Source organism: Leptinotarsa decemlineata, unplaced genomic scaffold (assembly GCF_025532065.1).
Source record: "Leptinotarsa decemlineata unplaced genomic scaffold, Ldec_3_MD MMD2_tig00026317_RagTag_RagTag, whole genome shotgun sequence".
Taxonomy (NCBI): domain Eukaryota; kingdom Metazoa; phylum Arthropoda; class Insecta; order Coleoptera; family Chrysomelidae; genus Leptinotarsa; species Leptinotarsa decemlineata.
The window spans coordinates 1,098,657-1,113,040 of NW_027412686.1; the positions used below are offsets into that span (position 1 = coordinate 1,098,657).

Below are 14,384 nucleotides of genomic sequence, written 5' to 3' on the forward strand. Positions count from 1 at the left end.
GCTCAAATTGCACATACCACCTGAATGAGGTTGGCCAAAGTGATATACACTGTCCGCCACTCGCGATGGAACGCCCCATTTTTAGGTAAAAAATATTACGGCGCAAAATAGTTCGCTTCCAATACCTGAACCCCTTCATTCTATCTGGAGAGAACTCTCAGGTATGAAAGATACAGATGCTGCGAGATGCTATCATCCATTTTGAGCCTATCTGAGGAAAATGTCACAGCACCACATTCTCAGATTATCGAGATAGTGTGAAGCAGTGTATGAAAAATTATCGAAGGCGGCATTTATTATAACTGAAGAAGATTATTCGTAAAACTAATTCTGGTTGCTGAACATCCAAATTCTATCCCAACCAGAAGTGAGAGCTCTCGATTGATGAGCAAAAAATGGAAAAAATCTATATTCAAAGGTTCACATCTCGAAAACTGTACAATTCTGAGCTTTAGCTGTGGACACTTTCAATCAGCACATCAAGAACTACAACATATCAAAATTTCGGCAAAATTCAAGGCAAGCCATTTCTCATAAGAAATGTGCGGGGTCCTTTATCAAAATATTGGGGAAACATTTTACCATCCGAAACAAAATTAATCTTCATACTCATTCCAACACCGAAACAACTGTTAATTTTTAAAGAAAAAATCGCACTTGTTGTACAGGTAGAATTTAGATTATTTTACCTACTTGCTGAATTGTTGTCTGAAATCATTTGAAGGGATTGAATTACATCAGTTTCATTGAATCATGCGGTGCCCTGAAATCACCATGGAAAACAGTTGCTCATTGATATTTACTGTCAACCTGACAATATTGTTGAAAGATCTTGTATTGATCCCCAGACCAGTTTTCATTGCATTTGTTGTTTCTAGTATTGTTGTTCTTTGAATCACCATTGTTCCTGTTGTTTCTGCCGTGTTTTTGTTCCCATTGTGTTTATTGTTCCTGTATTTGTGTTTGATTATGTTCCAGTTGTTTTCTGTTCGTGAGTTCCTGTTTATATTTTAATATTTCTGAAGTTCCCATTTCAACTGATATCAGCTCATTTTGATTGACAAAGTTCAACATGGCACGTCTGTCACTTCAAGCAAAAATTGAAATTGTTTGTGAAGGGGTGAGGTCTTATCGTGAAGTGGCCGCTGAATTTAATAGAAGACACCCGCTAGAGGTAGCTGTACACCCTGGAACTGTACATAAAATATATAATCTATTCGTGAGCACCGGCCAAGTAACAAAGGACAGAAAAATTGTAAAACATCATATTGATGATGATACGATATTGGCGGCTCATCAAGCTGATCCTAGAATTAGTTTCAGAAACTTATCGCTTCAACTCAATATGAGCCGCAGTAAAATATGGAGGTGTTTAAAGAGGCATAAAATGCATGCTTTCAAACCCAAATTTTTACATACTTTGCACGAAGGAGATGAAATCCGCCGTATGGAGTATTGTTTATGGATACAGGGAAATTATCTCAATGACAGAAATTTTTCAAAGTATATCTTATACAGTGATGAGGCCCTTTACCACGAATGGTATTGTATCTTTCCAGAATATGAGGTTTTGGGCTGAACAAAATCCAAATTGGTTGGTGAATTGTAGAGACCAAATATCTCAGAAAGTTAATGTGTGGTGTGGCCATTTTTTTTCGGTCAAAATTTAAACGGACGACTATTCGTTGATTTTTTCGAAAATGCATTTTCCGATGTATTGGAAGAACTACCTTTGAATGTGAGACACAGCATGATTTTTCAGTTAGATGGTTCACCAGTTCACAATAGTGGCATAATAAGGATTTGGTTGAATAGGAATCTACCAATGAAATGGATGGGACCCAATAGCCTTCCCCAGATTTAACTCCACTGGATTTTTATTTATGGGGAAACTTGAAAAATAAAGTTTATAAGGATAGGCAAACAAATAAGGAAGATCTCCGTGCAAGAATTATACAAGCGTGTAGAGAAATCACACCTAGAGAACTGAGAAGAGTTAGAGAAAGTAATATAAGGCGCATAGAAAAATTTGTTCGGTTGGAGGGAAATTTCATAGAAGGCATGAAAATATAAAATTGTCAACAGTTAAATCATTTGAAATTGATTGTTTTGTTTTTTAATTGAAAATGTGATTTTGAAAGTAGTACTTCGAAAGAATTTTGAACTACATAACATTTTTTGCCACAAAATATCCTTGTTTTTTTTAATAATGGGAAAATGAGAATATGAACTAACATTAACCATCATAAAACCTCACTGATTACATGTTTCTGTTCCTCTTACAAAATTACCATTTTCTCACTTATTGAGAAGGAATAACTTTCCTGACAACAAAATAAAAAATAAATTATTTATGTGAAAACAAAAGTCGAGTTTCTCTTAAACAATTTCGTTCATGTTTTGATGTCAAAACAAAAAAAATCTACTTCAATTATTACGGAAGGTACGGGGGTATTTCCATGAGAAGTGAAACAAATTCGGATTTTTCAGGACTGAAATTTATTCAGGAAAAAAGTGTAATCGTAGTAAGTTGGTAGTCCTGATCACGAATCTGAAGGAATTTTGAGCCTATTTTGCCCCCTAATATGTTTTACCGGAAAAATGGGGTGTTCCATCGTGAGTGGCGGACAGTCTTTATCACTTTGGCCAACCCCATTCAGGTGGTAGGTGCATTTTGAACATTTCCATCAGTCCTGAGAATTTCATCGTTCCACCTCGAATATTACGGAAGATACGGGGGTGTTTCCGTAAGAAGTGAGACAAATTCGGATTTTTCAGGACTGAATTTTTTTCAGGAAAAAAGTGTAATCGTAGTAAGTTGGTAGTCCTGATCGCGTATCTGAAGGAAATTTGAGCCTATTTTGCCCCCTAATATGTTTTACCGTAAAAATAGGGTGTTCCATCGCGAGTGGCGGACAGTGTTTATCGCTTTGGCCAACCCCATTCAGGTGGTAGGTGCATTTTGAGCATTTCCATCATCAGAGAGTTTCATCATTTTACCTCGAATATTACGGAAGATACGGGTGTGTTTCCATGAGAAGTGAAACACACTGTATACAGTGTGTCCAAGATAAGGATCCTAAGCATGGGAATCTCAGTACCTATTGGAGATACAGCTTAGGTTAAATTAGGAAAAAGTTGTGTTCTTTAAAGCTTATTCACATGCCGTTTAGAAACTTGAAAAATTTTCATGGCCTGCTGAGATATTTGGGAAAAACGAGAATTTGACAATATCAATTTTATTTTTTTCTGACTTTATTTGAAAAGATATCAAAAAACGAATAACACTTTTTCATTGGCACTTTCAAGGTACTACACGATGGTATTTTTAGTTTTTATATCCGACGTTTCGTTTTCAAAAAACCATCATCATTTTTTATTACGAATTCAACGATGTAACACATGCCATTGTTTTCTTTTTAGTTTAAGGGAAAATTACATTTTTTCTATTTTTAAAATGTATTTTTAAGTAGGTTAATAATGATTTTTTTTAAAGTAATGAAAACAACAAAGAAATTAACGCATTTTTTATTTAATTCAAAGGAATTGTTCAAACAGGTTTCCGTTATTTTCCAAACATAAGTATGATCTTCTAACTGTAGAACTTAAAACATCACGTAACATCTCTGGTGTAATACTGTTAAATGCGACAGTTACACATTCTCGTAACTGCTGTTCAGTTTCAAAAGAATGTTGGTAAACCCGGTTTTCAACAAAACCCCATATGAAGAAGTCCAGAGGAGTTAAGTCAGGGGATCGCGCTGGCCAAGACATTATTATCTATTCAACAATAAACAATAATAACGACAACAGTAACAATAACTCTAAAAACAACAACTCAACAAACAGGCTAACAACAACGACAATTACTATTTTATCGTGTAATTAAATAATATTTGACAGGCTCGGTGACAGGTATTTACGTCAAAGCATTTGTTTGCAACGCCTACTTAAAGATTTTTTTTAAAATAGAAAAAATGTAATTTTCCTTTAAACTAAAAAGAAAACAATGGCATGTGATACATCGTTGAATTCGTAATAAAAAATGGAATCAGATACAGGGTGTACTTTTGTTTCAGGTCATATAAAAAAATAAAGTTGATGATGGTTTCTTGAAAACGAAACGTCGGATATAAAATCTAAAAATACCATCGTGTAGTACCTTAAAAGTGCCAATGAAAAAGTGTTATTCGTTTTTTGATATCTTTTCAAATAAAGTCAGAAAAAAATAAAATTGATATTGTCAAATTCTCGTTTTTCCCAAATATCTCAGCAGGCCATGAAAATTCTTCAAGTTTCTAAACGGCATGTAAATAAGCTTTAAAGAACACAACTTTTTCCTAATTTAACCTAAGCTGTATCTCCAACAGGTACTGAGATTCCCATGCTTAGGATCCTTATCTTGGACACACTGTATATAATGGAGAAAGGTTAATGCAGTCAAGCTGCTTCAATCGAAGACTGCCTGCCCGGTACTGACGATGCCCGACAGACTGAAACAGCTGTCTACCGGTGGCTCTTAAATTGAAATCAATATGGGAATGATCAAAATAGTAGATTTTTTTAGATACCTATATATATATATATATATATATATATATATATATATATATATATATATATATTTTTTTTTTTTCTTTACTCACACACAAGGTTTTATCCTCAGTGGAAGTATCAGTTTATTCATGAAAGTAAAATATACCTCATATACTTCTTATTTATGTATTATTCTTTACTGAAGAATTAATTGTCATTATATTATTATTATACTGATTGAAAGTAGACCATTTGATGTAGCGACCTAGATGCAAGCGATTGTAGAATGAATAACAATAATGATAATGAATGATTTTATTGCAATGAAAAAACATAAACAATTGTCATAGTTTTAGACACAGCTATTGCAAAAAGCAAAAATGGTATATTTCTAATAACTATTTTCAAAATAAACTGAAATGAAATATAATATGTTAATTCACAGCAACTGTTTTATTATTATTTGATGAGTTCAATACATTATAACATCTATTACATAGTTCATTATCTTTCTCCGAATTTATTTTTCTGCATCTGGGGCAAGACACATTTTGACTTTTAGAGATTTCCAGCTCATAATCCATTTCCATATTGTCCTCAGTAATGCTCACATTTGATACTTGGAAGATATCAACCAGTTGCTGCTCTAGTTCACTGATTTCCATCAAGTTCTGAAATATGCACAAAATATAAGTGAACCGTAAAATATTTTTGAATGAACAAATAAAATATAAAAAGACGTTAATGAAGATACTGGAATGTCCATAGCACTGAAGCTAAAATTACGTATATAGTATTTGCTTAAACGCCCATATTTTTTGAAAAACTTTTAAAATAAATATTGTTATTTCCTCATACATCAGTTACTTTCTTCTGTATATGTAGAAAATAACTAATAAATAAAAAACTCCAACTAACAGGCACCCCTTTCAAGACATCAAGTATGCATACATTCTCAAGTACATATTACCCTATTCTTTAACAAAATCTCAACTTTGCTAAATTGATTTAGGTCTGGCGGATTTGGAATCATGGACTAATAGTTATACTAGTGTTCGGTGAGTGTATCCGGCATAATTTCAATGTTCTACAAATTGTACTGCTTCCTCTTACAATAGTTTTTTATGACCATGGTGAGAAAAAAAACTATAAACGGCTCATTACCCTCTAAGGAACTTTTTTTTGAGATGATGTATGAGGAGACATTGTTCTTGAACCCAATTTTTTTTAAAGCAAAAATATTAAAGAAAATCAATTAAAGAGGGACACCCCCTGTTTAGGCAAAAATGTAATGTAAAGAAATGAATGAATAGTTGAATGAATCATTTGAAACTCCTGATAACATTGAGTTATGCTAACAAAGATTACCACTTGCTTCACACACAAAATGCCTTGGAATTTTCATAGATGCCAACAAAGATTAACATTTGCTTCACATACTAAATGCCTTTAAATTTTCATAGATGAGACATTGATTTTCAAAAACCACATCGATTTTATCTCCAAGAAGCTGAATCAGACCTGTCATCGTTTGAGAATATTGATAAAAAAATTTCAATATAGCCAGAACCTTCTATTTTGTTAATCCTCATGCTCGGGGACCTTGCGGTATTATTATTTGGGGAAGTAGTAGTGAAGCTGTGAGAGATTTGAAGGCATAAAAGAAGCAATATGTATCAAGAATGAATTGAATTTTGATGATTCGTGCAGAGGATTAACAACAATGAAACTCATGGCGTACCAACACTCTCTATTCATGAAGGCATTAAATTTGTTTTTGAAAATTGGAGCTACTATGATCTTTTTGAGACACTTCACTCATTCCATACCACCATCTGTCCTGCACAGAAATACTCTGTTACTGTTTCGAATTTTATAATCACGCATCTATTGAAATAAAAAGAAATACTAGTCAAAATGCTCCCATTCATGAATTTTGTTTCATAACTGGTATTTAGGCATTCAATAATTTTACTGCAATGCCAATTTCATAGTTTGATGTTTGTTTTTATTTGCTGTACATTATCATATGTATTTTACTACATTCAATTATTATATTACATACCTTCATATCAGAAAACCTTTGCTTTGAAAATATTACAGTCACATTAACTGCCATCGTATTTGCTCCCAATTCCTTATTAATATCCTTCTTACAATTCAGTATAACTTCCATGGCCTTTGCAATACTCTCGTTTTCCCAATCTGACTCAGGTTGTGCATGGTGACTAGTAAAATATGTCTTACTATCTTTTTGAGGCATGTTCAAATGAATTTCTTCTGCCAAATGTGGAACCATTGGTGCAATTGACCTAGTAACAACTTCCAAAATTTGTAATAGCGTATGCTGAGCAGCTCGCCTTCGAGAATTATCCAAGTTGTCACAGTACAAACGGTCTTTTACGGAAGTGTAATACAAAGCTGAAACAGGGTTAGTCAGGAGGTGTAAAAGAGTAGCAGAAACTTTGTGGAATTGATAATTTTCAAGGAATTCCCCTACCTAGAAAAACAAATGATTATATGAAAGTAGGCATCATAAAAAATAAATAGGAAAAGTTACTTACTTGATTGTGAAAATGTAACAGGAGATGCAACATATACTTGTCAATTAACAACAAATTATTTTTGTATTCTTCTGAATTCTCATAGTCAGATAAGCTTCCCAGTGCAAATCTTAATATACTCCTGATTTTCTGCACTTCTTCAGCACTAGAATCCAACACATTTGTACTTACATGTGCTAAAGAAACTTGATTGGCATGGCAGGTCACCCACCACCTTCAAATGATAAAAACATGATATGGTGAGAAGTGAAAGATCATATGGCATATCTTTTAACATATAAAGAATATGAGAGACACATTGTGCGTCATTTAGAGCAGGGAAAAACTGCCTATCCATTGTTTTATTCTTCATTGGCTTCAATTAACTTTTTCTATCATAAATCGTTACTTTTCTTTTGAAAAGGAAATCATTTTTGATCTAAGGAGTAGGCAGATTGAGACCTTAAAGAGAACTCATGACGAGACCTGGGGAGTAGGCAGATTGAGGCCCCGGCGTCAAGTCACATCAAATTTTTGAAACGGACTCCTAAATGGGAGCTGAAACGTTGAATACAAAACTCTAGACAGTGATATATAAAGAAAATATTGAGTCTCTTGTTAATCCAATTACTCATATCATAAACACTATTCTGTGTGATAATATTTTACCAGAAAACCTAATAATGGCGAAAATAATTCCAATCTTTAAATCAGGGGACAGGTAGGATCTGAATAATTACCGTAGAATAGCTTCCATAGCTAAGGTAAATCAGCTTACCTAGCTGAGAAGCTGATTTACCTTAGAATAAGTGGTTATCTTGAGGAGAACCATTTTTTTCTCAGAACATCAGTATGGTTTCAGGGAAGAAAAATCTACAGCTGAAGCAGTGAGAAGATTTGTTCAGTTTGTAGCCAATGGGTTTGAAGCCGCAACTCCCTCTCTGGAAGTTTATGTTGACCTCCGTATAGCGTTTGACTGTGTCAATCACACTATACTAATGAATAAGTTAAAATTATACGGATTTTCTGACTACGCTATAAAACTGATGACCTATCTTCAAAATAGATCCCAAATAGTTCACTGCAATAATCAGAGCAGTTCAAGTCTAACAATACATAAAGGTGTCCCACAAGGTAGCGTTTTAGGACCGCTATTGTTTTTGACTTACAAACGCACATCTTGTTAGCTGATGATGCTACCTTCGCAACCAGAATAGAATAAAATAATTCTACAAGAATCGATAAAATGATAGGATTGATCATCAATCAAGCTACTGAGTGGTTCAAGGTAATAGAAGTAAGTTAAAACACACACAAAACTCAGACACTTGTCTTCATAATCAAGCATACTGCCACTAAAATTGTAAAATTTCATTGGAAATTTCATGTACATCAATTAACAAGCAAGTTATCAAAAGCAATATTTGCAATTAGACGGATGAAATCGCTAGTGATCTCGGAGGCAGCCATCTTCGCTAACCATGGAATGTTTCACTGTATTATGACTTACGGTCAAATTAACTGGGGCCATTCTTGCTATGATCAGTCTTCATGGTGAACAGACAAGTGACAAACTATGGACACTATAGTCCTCGATAAAGAATTCTGAGAGAGGCTAACGAGTCAGGTCTCAATTTTTTCCATAACTCTTTGGAAGTATTTAAACAGGAGGCCAAGGATTATGTGATTATATTTATTATCCAGACAAGAGCCATTAGAGCTCTGGCTGGTATAACCCAGACTGAAAGCTGTAAACTATGCTTCATTAAGTTTAAAATACCGACACTTCCATCAGCTATTGATTATAATGAATTAATCTATATAAAAACGAACGTGCATTTGTACATACTTAATGGAAATACACACAATTATCCGACTAGAATGAGATCCCATATCGCTATTCTCAATAATAGATTAAACCCTACTAATAAAAAACTTATTAGTATCAGATTATTCAACTCTCTACCAGACTTTATCAAAGAAGCTCCAATAGCCATGTTTAAAGCAAAACTAAAAACTCACTTACAATGCTCTGCCTATTATGACATCTGTGAATTTAGATTTCCTCAATGTTAGTTAATACTGAACCCTTTTTAACAAACACGGAAATACATTTTATAAACTTATTAATTTTGAAATTTGGAATTCAAATATCAGTGTCATGAAAATTTATATTAATTTCTGTGAAATCCAATATCTATATTTCAATCATAAACATTAAACAATATTTATTTACATTTAGGATTACTTGTAGTCAATGACTTCAGACAGACAGAGATTACAATGATATGATAAGAAGATTTATTCACCTTCAAAATTTTTCACAGAAAAACAGTATGTTACAGTAGACTATGAACAGTTTTAACTTTAGAGGCACACCGATGGAAAACACAAAAACATTAATCATAAAATATGTAGTCCACACTCTTGACAAGCAAAAATATAAGTATTTAGATCTATGAATGAAGAAAAATGTCATTTATATCATATAGTGGATTCAGCAACAATGATTGTTTTAGTTGGTATTTTAATGTAATTAAAATTATTTTAATGTAACTGTGTAAAACTATTTCAGATAGGTTACTTCATTATTCAATTTTGTTTAATTGAATTATCAAAAAAATTCTAATCTATACACAATTACAAACCTCAAAGTATCCACTCCATAAGGCTTTTGGCCTTTTTTGCCATCCTTAATGTGTACAGGGTTGACAACATTTCCTATTGATTTGGACATTTTAGTCCCATTTTGGTCTACTGCGAAACCATGAACGTAAAGGCTTCTGTAAGGGGCTTTATTTCTCAAGGCAACCGATGTCAACAAAGATGACTGGAACCAACCTGTTAGTTGATCTACACCTTCTAGATACATATCAGCCACTTTTTCTCCCTCTAATACCTTCGCCCAAGATAGACCACTGTCCAACCATATATCCATTATATCCTAAATAAAATCATTCATATCACATTTGGTTGTTTACAGTTTACTATAAGATTTTACCATCAAACATTACTTCAAATTACTTGTTTTACTTATGATTTCTATTAAATATTTTGTAATACTCAATATGAATCATGTTTTTATTTCATTATTGTGAAGGAAAAAAATACTCTACACAATTAGATTCACATTGATGACTTTTTTTTAATCAGTTGTCATCTCCATGTGAACAACAACCCTCAAAAGTCGAAACTTGGATGAGCTATGGATTAACGAAATATTACCTTTTGAAGTGCAATTTCGACAGTAGTGATGAATTATCCATTCATAATAACAGTTGATTCAATGAGTATGAATAACCACTCACATTAACCAACTGAAAACTAAATTCAAACGATTTTTCTCAAAACTAATAGTTAGCATTTTTGTTTGGTTCAAATACGATTTTCCGAATACAGATTTTGGCAAGAATACAGTATTCTACTCAAAATAAATAATACTCAGTTTCATATGTAAATATGTAAAAAAATGTTAAACTGATGTACACAATATAAAGGTTCAAGCTACTCCTGACACTTTTGATATATATTCATGAATTTTTCAAGAGATCATTAATATACTAGATAGGTAATATTTTTAGTTTACACTGAAAAACTACTAATATTCAAAAACATAACTGAAACAATGTTTTCTTCAGTTACCTAGATTATTTCAATTATAATATTAATGTTTCTTATTTTTGTGGTTGTGTTTTTTTTATATCTTTCTTTGAGTGCTATTTTAATTTTCTTTGCCAGTTTCAAAACTGACCTTGAAGATTGAGTGGCAGAATAAACCTGTAGTACTGATTCGACCTTCGCGTTTTGGTTGTACTATTTCACTCAATAAAGACCCATAATATTAATTTCTTTCTTTCAATTTTATAAATTGAAGGTCATCAGTTAAAAAATGTGTTATGTTTTTGTCAAATTATATGGCAATATTAAATGAAAAACGGATAATACTTTCACTGTGAACTTATTGAAAACATCTGGTGTTATTTGACAAGTTATGTACTCACCTCACCTTTTTCAAGTATTTCTGGAGAGGTGCATGAACTCTCAGGTAAAAGTTCTGATGTTGAAAACTGCCACCAGAAATCTGTTCCATATTTTTCCAACAAATTCAACTGATGTGCCATGGTGTTCCTTTCAAGAATATAGATTTCTAATTATTATCAGATCAATGAAACATCAAAACTTTCTTACTCATCAATTATGGTTTCAGAAGTGTTCTTATTGTAAAAAACTGGTATGGGAACTCCCCATTTCCTTTGACGGGATATGCACCAGTATGGTCTCTTCAGGATTTGATTCGTTAAATTTTTTTTGTATGTTTCAGCTCTTTCACTTGGAATGAATTTAACGCTATCTAAAAGCTCCTGAATAAAAAGTAAGGATGAAAATAATTCCATGAAAATAAAAAAATTAATAGATAAGTACTTTTTGATCATTCCCATATTGATTTCAATTTAAGAGCCACCGGTAGACAGCTGTTTCAGCCTATTGGGCATCGTCAGTACCGGGCAGGCGGTCCTCGATTGAAGACAAAATGAGAAAAACCAAGAAAGTACTTGTCTACCGGTGGCGGTATATATATATATATATATATATATATATATATATATATATATATATATATATATATATATATATAAATCGATTTAATTCGTGAGGTTGCAGTCAATAGCTGGGCTGTTACAAAGAAAACTCTTTGTTATATGTCAAGCTTTCGGTATATTTCACACCTTCGTCAGGACAACTACAATAATAAGATTATATATCTTGTAAAAAATATATAAATATGGAGAACTTACTAACGTGAGAATAAAATATAAAATGGTTCAAAAACAGATAGAAAAACATTAATAAATGACAGTTAATAAAAATTTTGGCTGACAATGTCAAGTGGGAAAATTCTGAATGATACTCGAATTACTAGATTTTTTATTTTCTTTATCATATTTCAGTAGGTACGTGTAAATTTTGCTGAGACTATCAATATCAGTTCGTTTATTCATTGAATGTTCTTCGTTATTAATATGTATCATTTCCAAAAATATTCTTTTCGTTGTATTGGTTTCTCTATCTAAAATATTTGGATTTTCAAAATTCATTTTATGATCCTCCGAATTAACATGTTCTGTTAATGCACAAGAATTAACATTTCGTCTACAGTCGCTCTTATGGGAAGTGATGCGACTACTTAGAGGTCTAGATGTTTGTCCTATATATGTTTTAGAACAATCCATACAAGAAATTTTGTATACTAAATTGGATTTTTGTTTATTTGAAATTGGAGCTTTTACTTTACTGTATAATTTAGATATAGAAGTGATATTTGTTTTAGATATTTTGAGGTTATTATTTCGGAATACATTAATTAATTTTGGTGTCAATTCTTGAATATATGGGAGTGATTTATATATATATTCAAGAATTGACACCAAAATTAATTAATGTATTCCGAAATAATAACCTCAAAATATCTAAAACAAATATCACTTCTATATCTAAATTATACAGTAAAGTAAAAGCTCCAATTTCAAATAAACAAAAATCCAATTTAGTATACAAAATTTCTTGTATGGATTGTTCTAAAACATGTATAGGACAAACATCTAGACCTCTAAGTAGTCGCATCACTTCCCATAAGAGCGACTGTAGACGAAATGTTAATTCTTGTGCATTAACAGAACATGTTAATTCGGAGGATCATAAAATGAATTTTGAAAATCCAAATATTTTAGATAGAGAAACCAATACAACGAAAAGAATATTTTTGGAAATGATACATATTAATAACGAAGAACATTCAATGAATAAACGAACTGATATTGATAGTCTCAGCAAAATTTACACGTACCTACTGAAATATGATAAAGAAAATAAAAAATCTAGTAATTCGAGTATCATTCAGAATTTTCCCACTTGACATTGTCAGCCAAAATTTTTATTAACTGTCATTTATTAATGTTTTTCTATCTGTTTTTGAACCATTTTATATTTTATTCTCACGTTAGTAAGTTCTCCATATTTATATATTTTTTACAAGATATATAATCTTATTATTGTAGTTGTCCTGACGAAGGTGTGAAATATACCGAAAGCTTGACATATAACAAAGAGTTTTCTTTGTAACAGCCCAGCTATTGACTGCAACCTCACGAATTAAATCGATTTATAGTTAATCCGTTCACTAATTATTCTGTTATATATATATATATATATATATATATATATATATATATATATATATATATATATACAGTCTTTGCTGACTAGTTAAGAACAAAACCTGCAAAATATCTTTGGGTGATCAGCAGAACGGAAGTGTACTCTTATAACACAAGTTCTTCCAATATTTCGATAAAATTTATTATCATCTTCAGGGAAAAGCTACTAAATTTATATGAAGGTGATACACTGTACAAATTAATAATATAAAAGGTCACAACTTACTGTTAGTGAGGTTGGGAACAGAATGTTATATTTACACAATTTAAACATGTCAATACAATAATAATAATAATAATAAAAACATTTATTTGGTAAGTAGGATACATTCCTAATATACAACAACAAAATTATAACTAACAAATAATTGATTAATATTCCAAAACTCATGACTTATGATCTTATTAGTAATACCTTCAGTTACATTTGTTATAAATATGATGCAGCAGATCAGTTTTAAACCTTTTTAAAGTTGAAGCTGATTTAAAAGAATGAGGCAATTTGTTGTATGTATCAAAACCTTTGACATATATTGAGTTCATACTGATTTTGGTATTAGTTCTATGTATATGTATGTCAAGATTATGTCTAGTGTAATATTTGTGAATATCATAATTAAAACAAATAGATTTTTTAAGATATGTTCCAGTTAAATCATTAACAATTTCATGCACAAATATCATTGTCTGGTATGAAAGTCTCTGGGAAACCGAAAGCCAATTTAGGGTTGTTAACATTGTAATTATGGGAGTATATCGGTTTCCTCTCAATATAATTCTCATTCCTCTATTTTCCAATTTTTGTAGTTGTGCCTGTTTGTTCAAATTGAAAGAGTATAAAATCGAAGCACAATAATCAAAGTGTGGTTGTATAATTGTTTTATAGACTAATATCTTTGTGTTAAAAGACAGATGCTTTGAAATTATAGAGTAAAAATATAGTTTTTTCGAAATTTTCTTATGTATGTATTGAAAATGTTCTTCAAATGTGAGATTGCAGTCCAGTTGAAACCCTAAGTATTTTACAGTATTATTCACTTTTATATTTTCATCTGAAGGGAACTGTTGATAAGATTCAATATAGCATGTC

The 14,384-nt window shown here is 31.7% G+C and overlaps 1 protein-coding gene across 1 annotated transcript in view; it reads right to left on the minus strand.

Annotated features, from left to right (window-relative positions):
- Positions 1–4,836: 4,836 nt before the first annotated feature.
- IleRS-m (Isoleucyl-tRNA synthetase, mitochondrial) overlaps positions 4,837–14,384 on the minus strand; it is a 43,449-nt gene continuing 33,901 nt past the window's right edge. The window contains exons 8-13 of the mRNA XM_074181886.1: positions 11,268–11,440; positions 11,081–11,207; positions 9,728–10,023; positions 7,101–7,314; positions 6,602–7,036; positions 4,837–5,207 (exon numbers count right to left, since the gene is read on the minus strand). Of these exons, the coding sequence (XP_074037987.1) occupies positions 4,971–5,207; positions 6,602–7,036; positions 7,101–7,314; positions 9,728–10,023; positions 11,081–11,207; positions 11,268–11,440 (1,482 nt within the window). The 3' untranslated portion in view covers positions 4,837–4,970. The remainder of the gene's footprint in view (positions 5,208–6,601; positions 7,037–7,100; positions 7,315–9,727; positions 10,024–11,080; positions 11,208–11,267; positions 11,441–14,384) is intronic.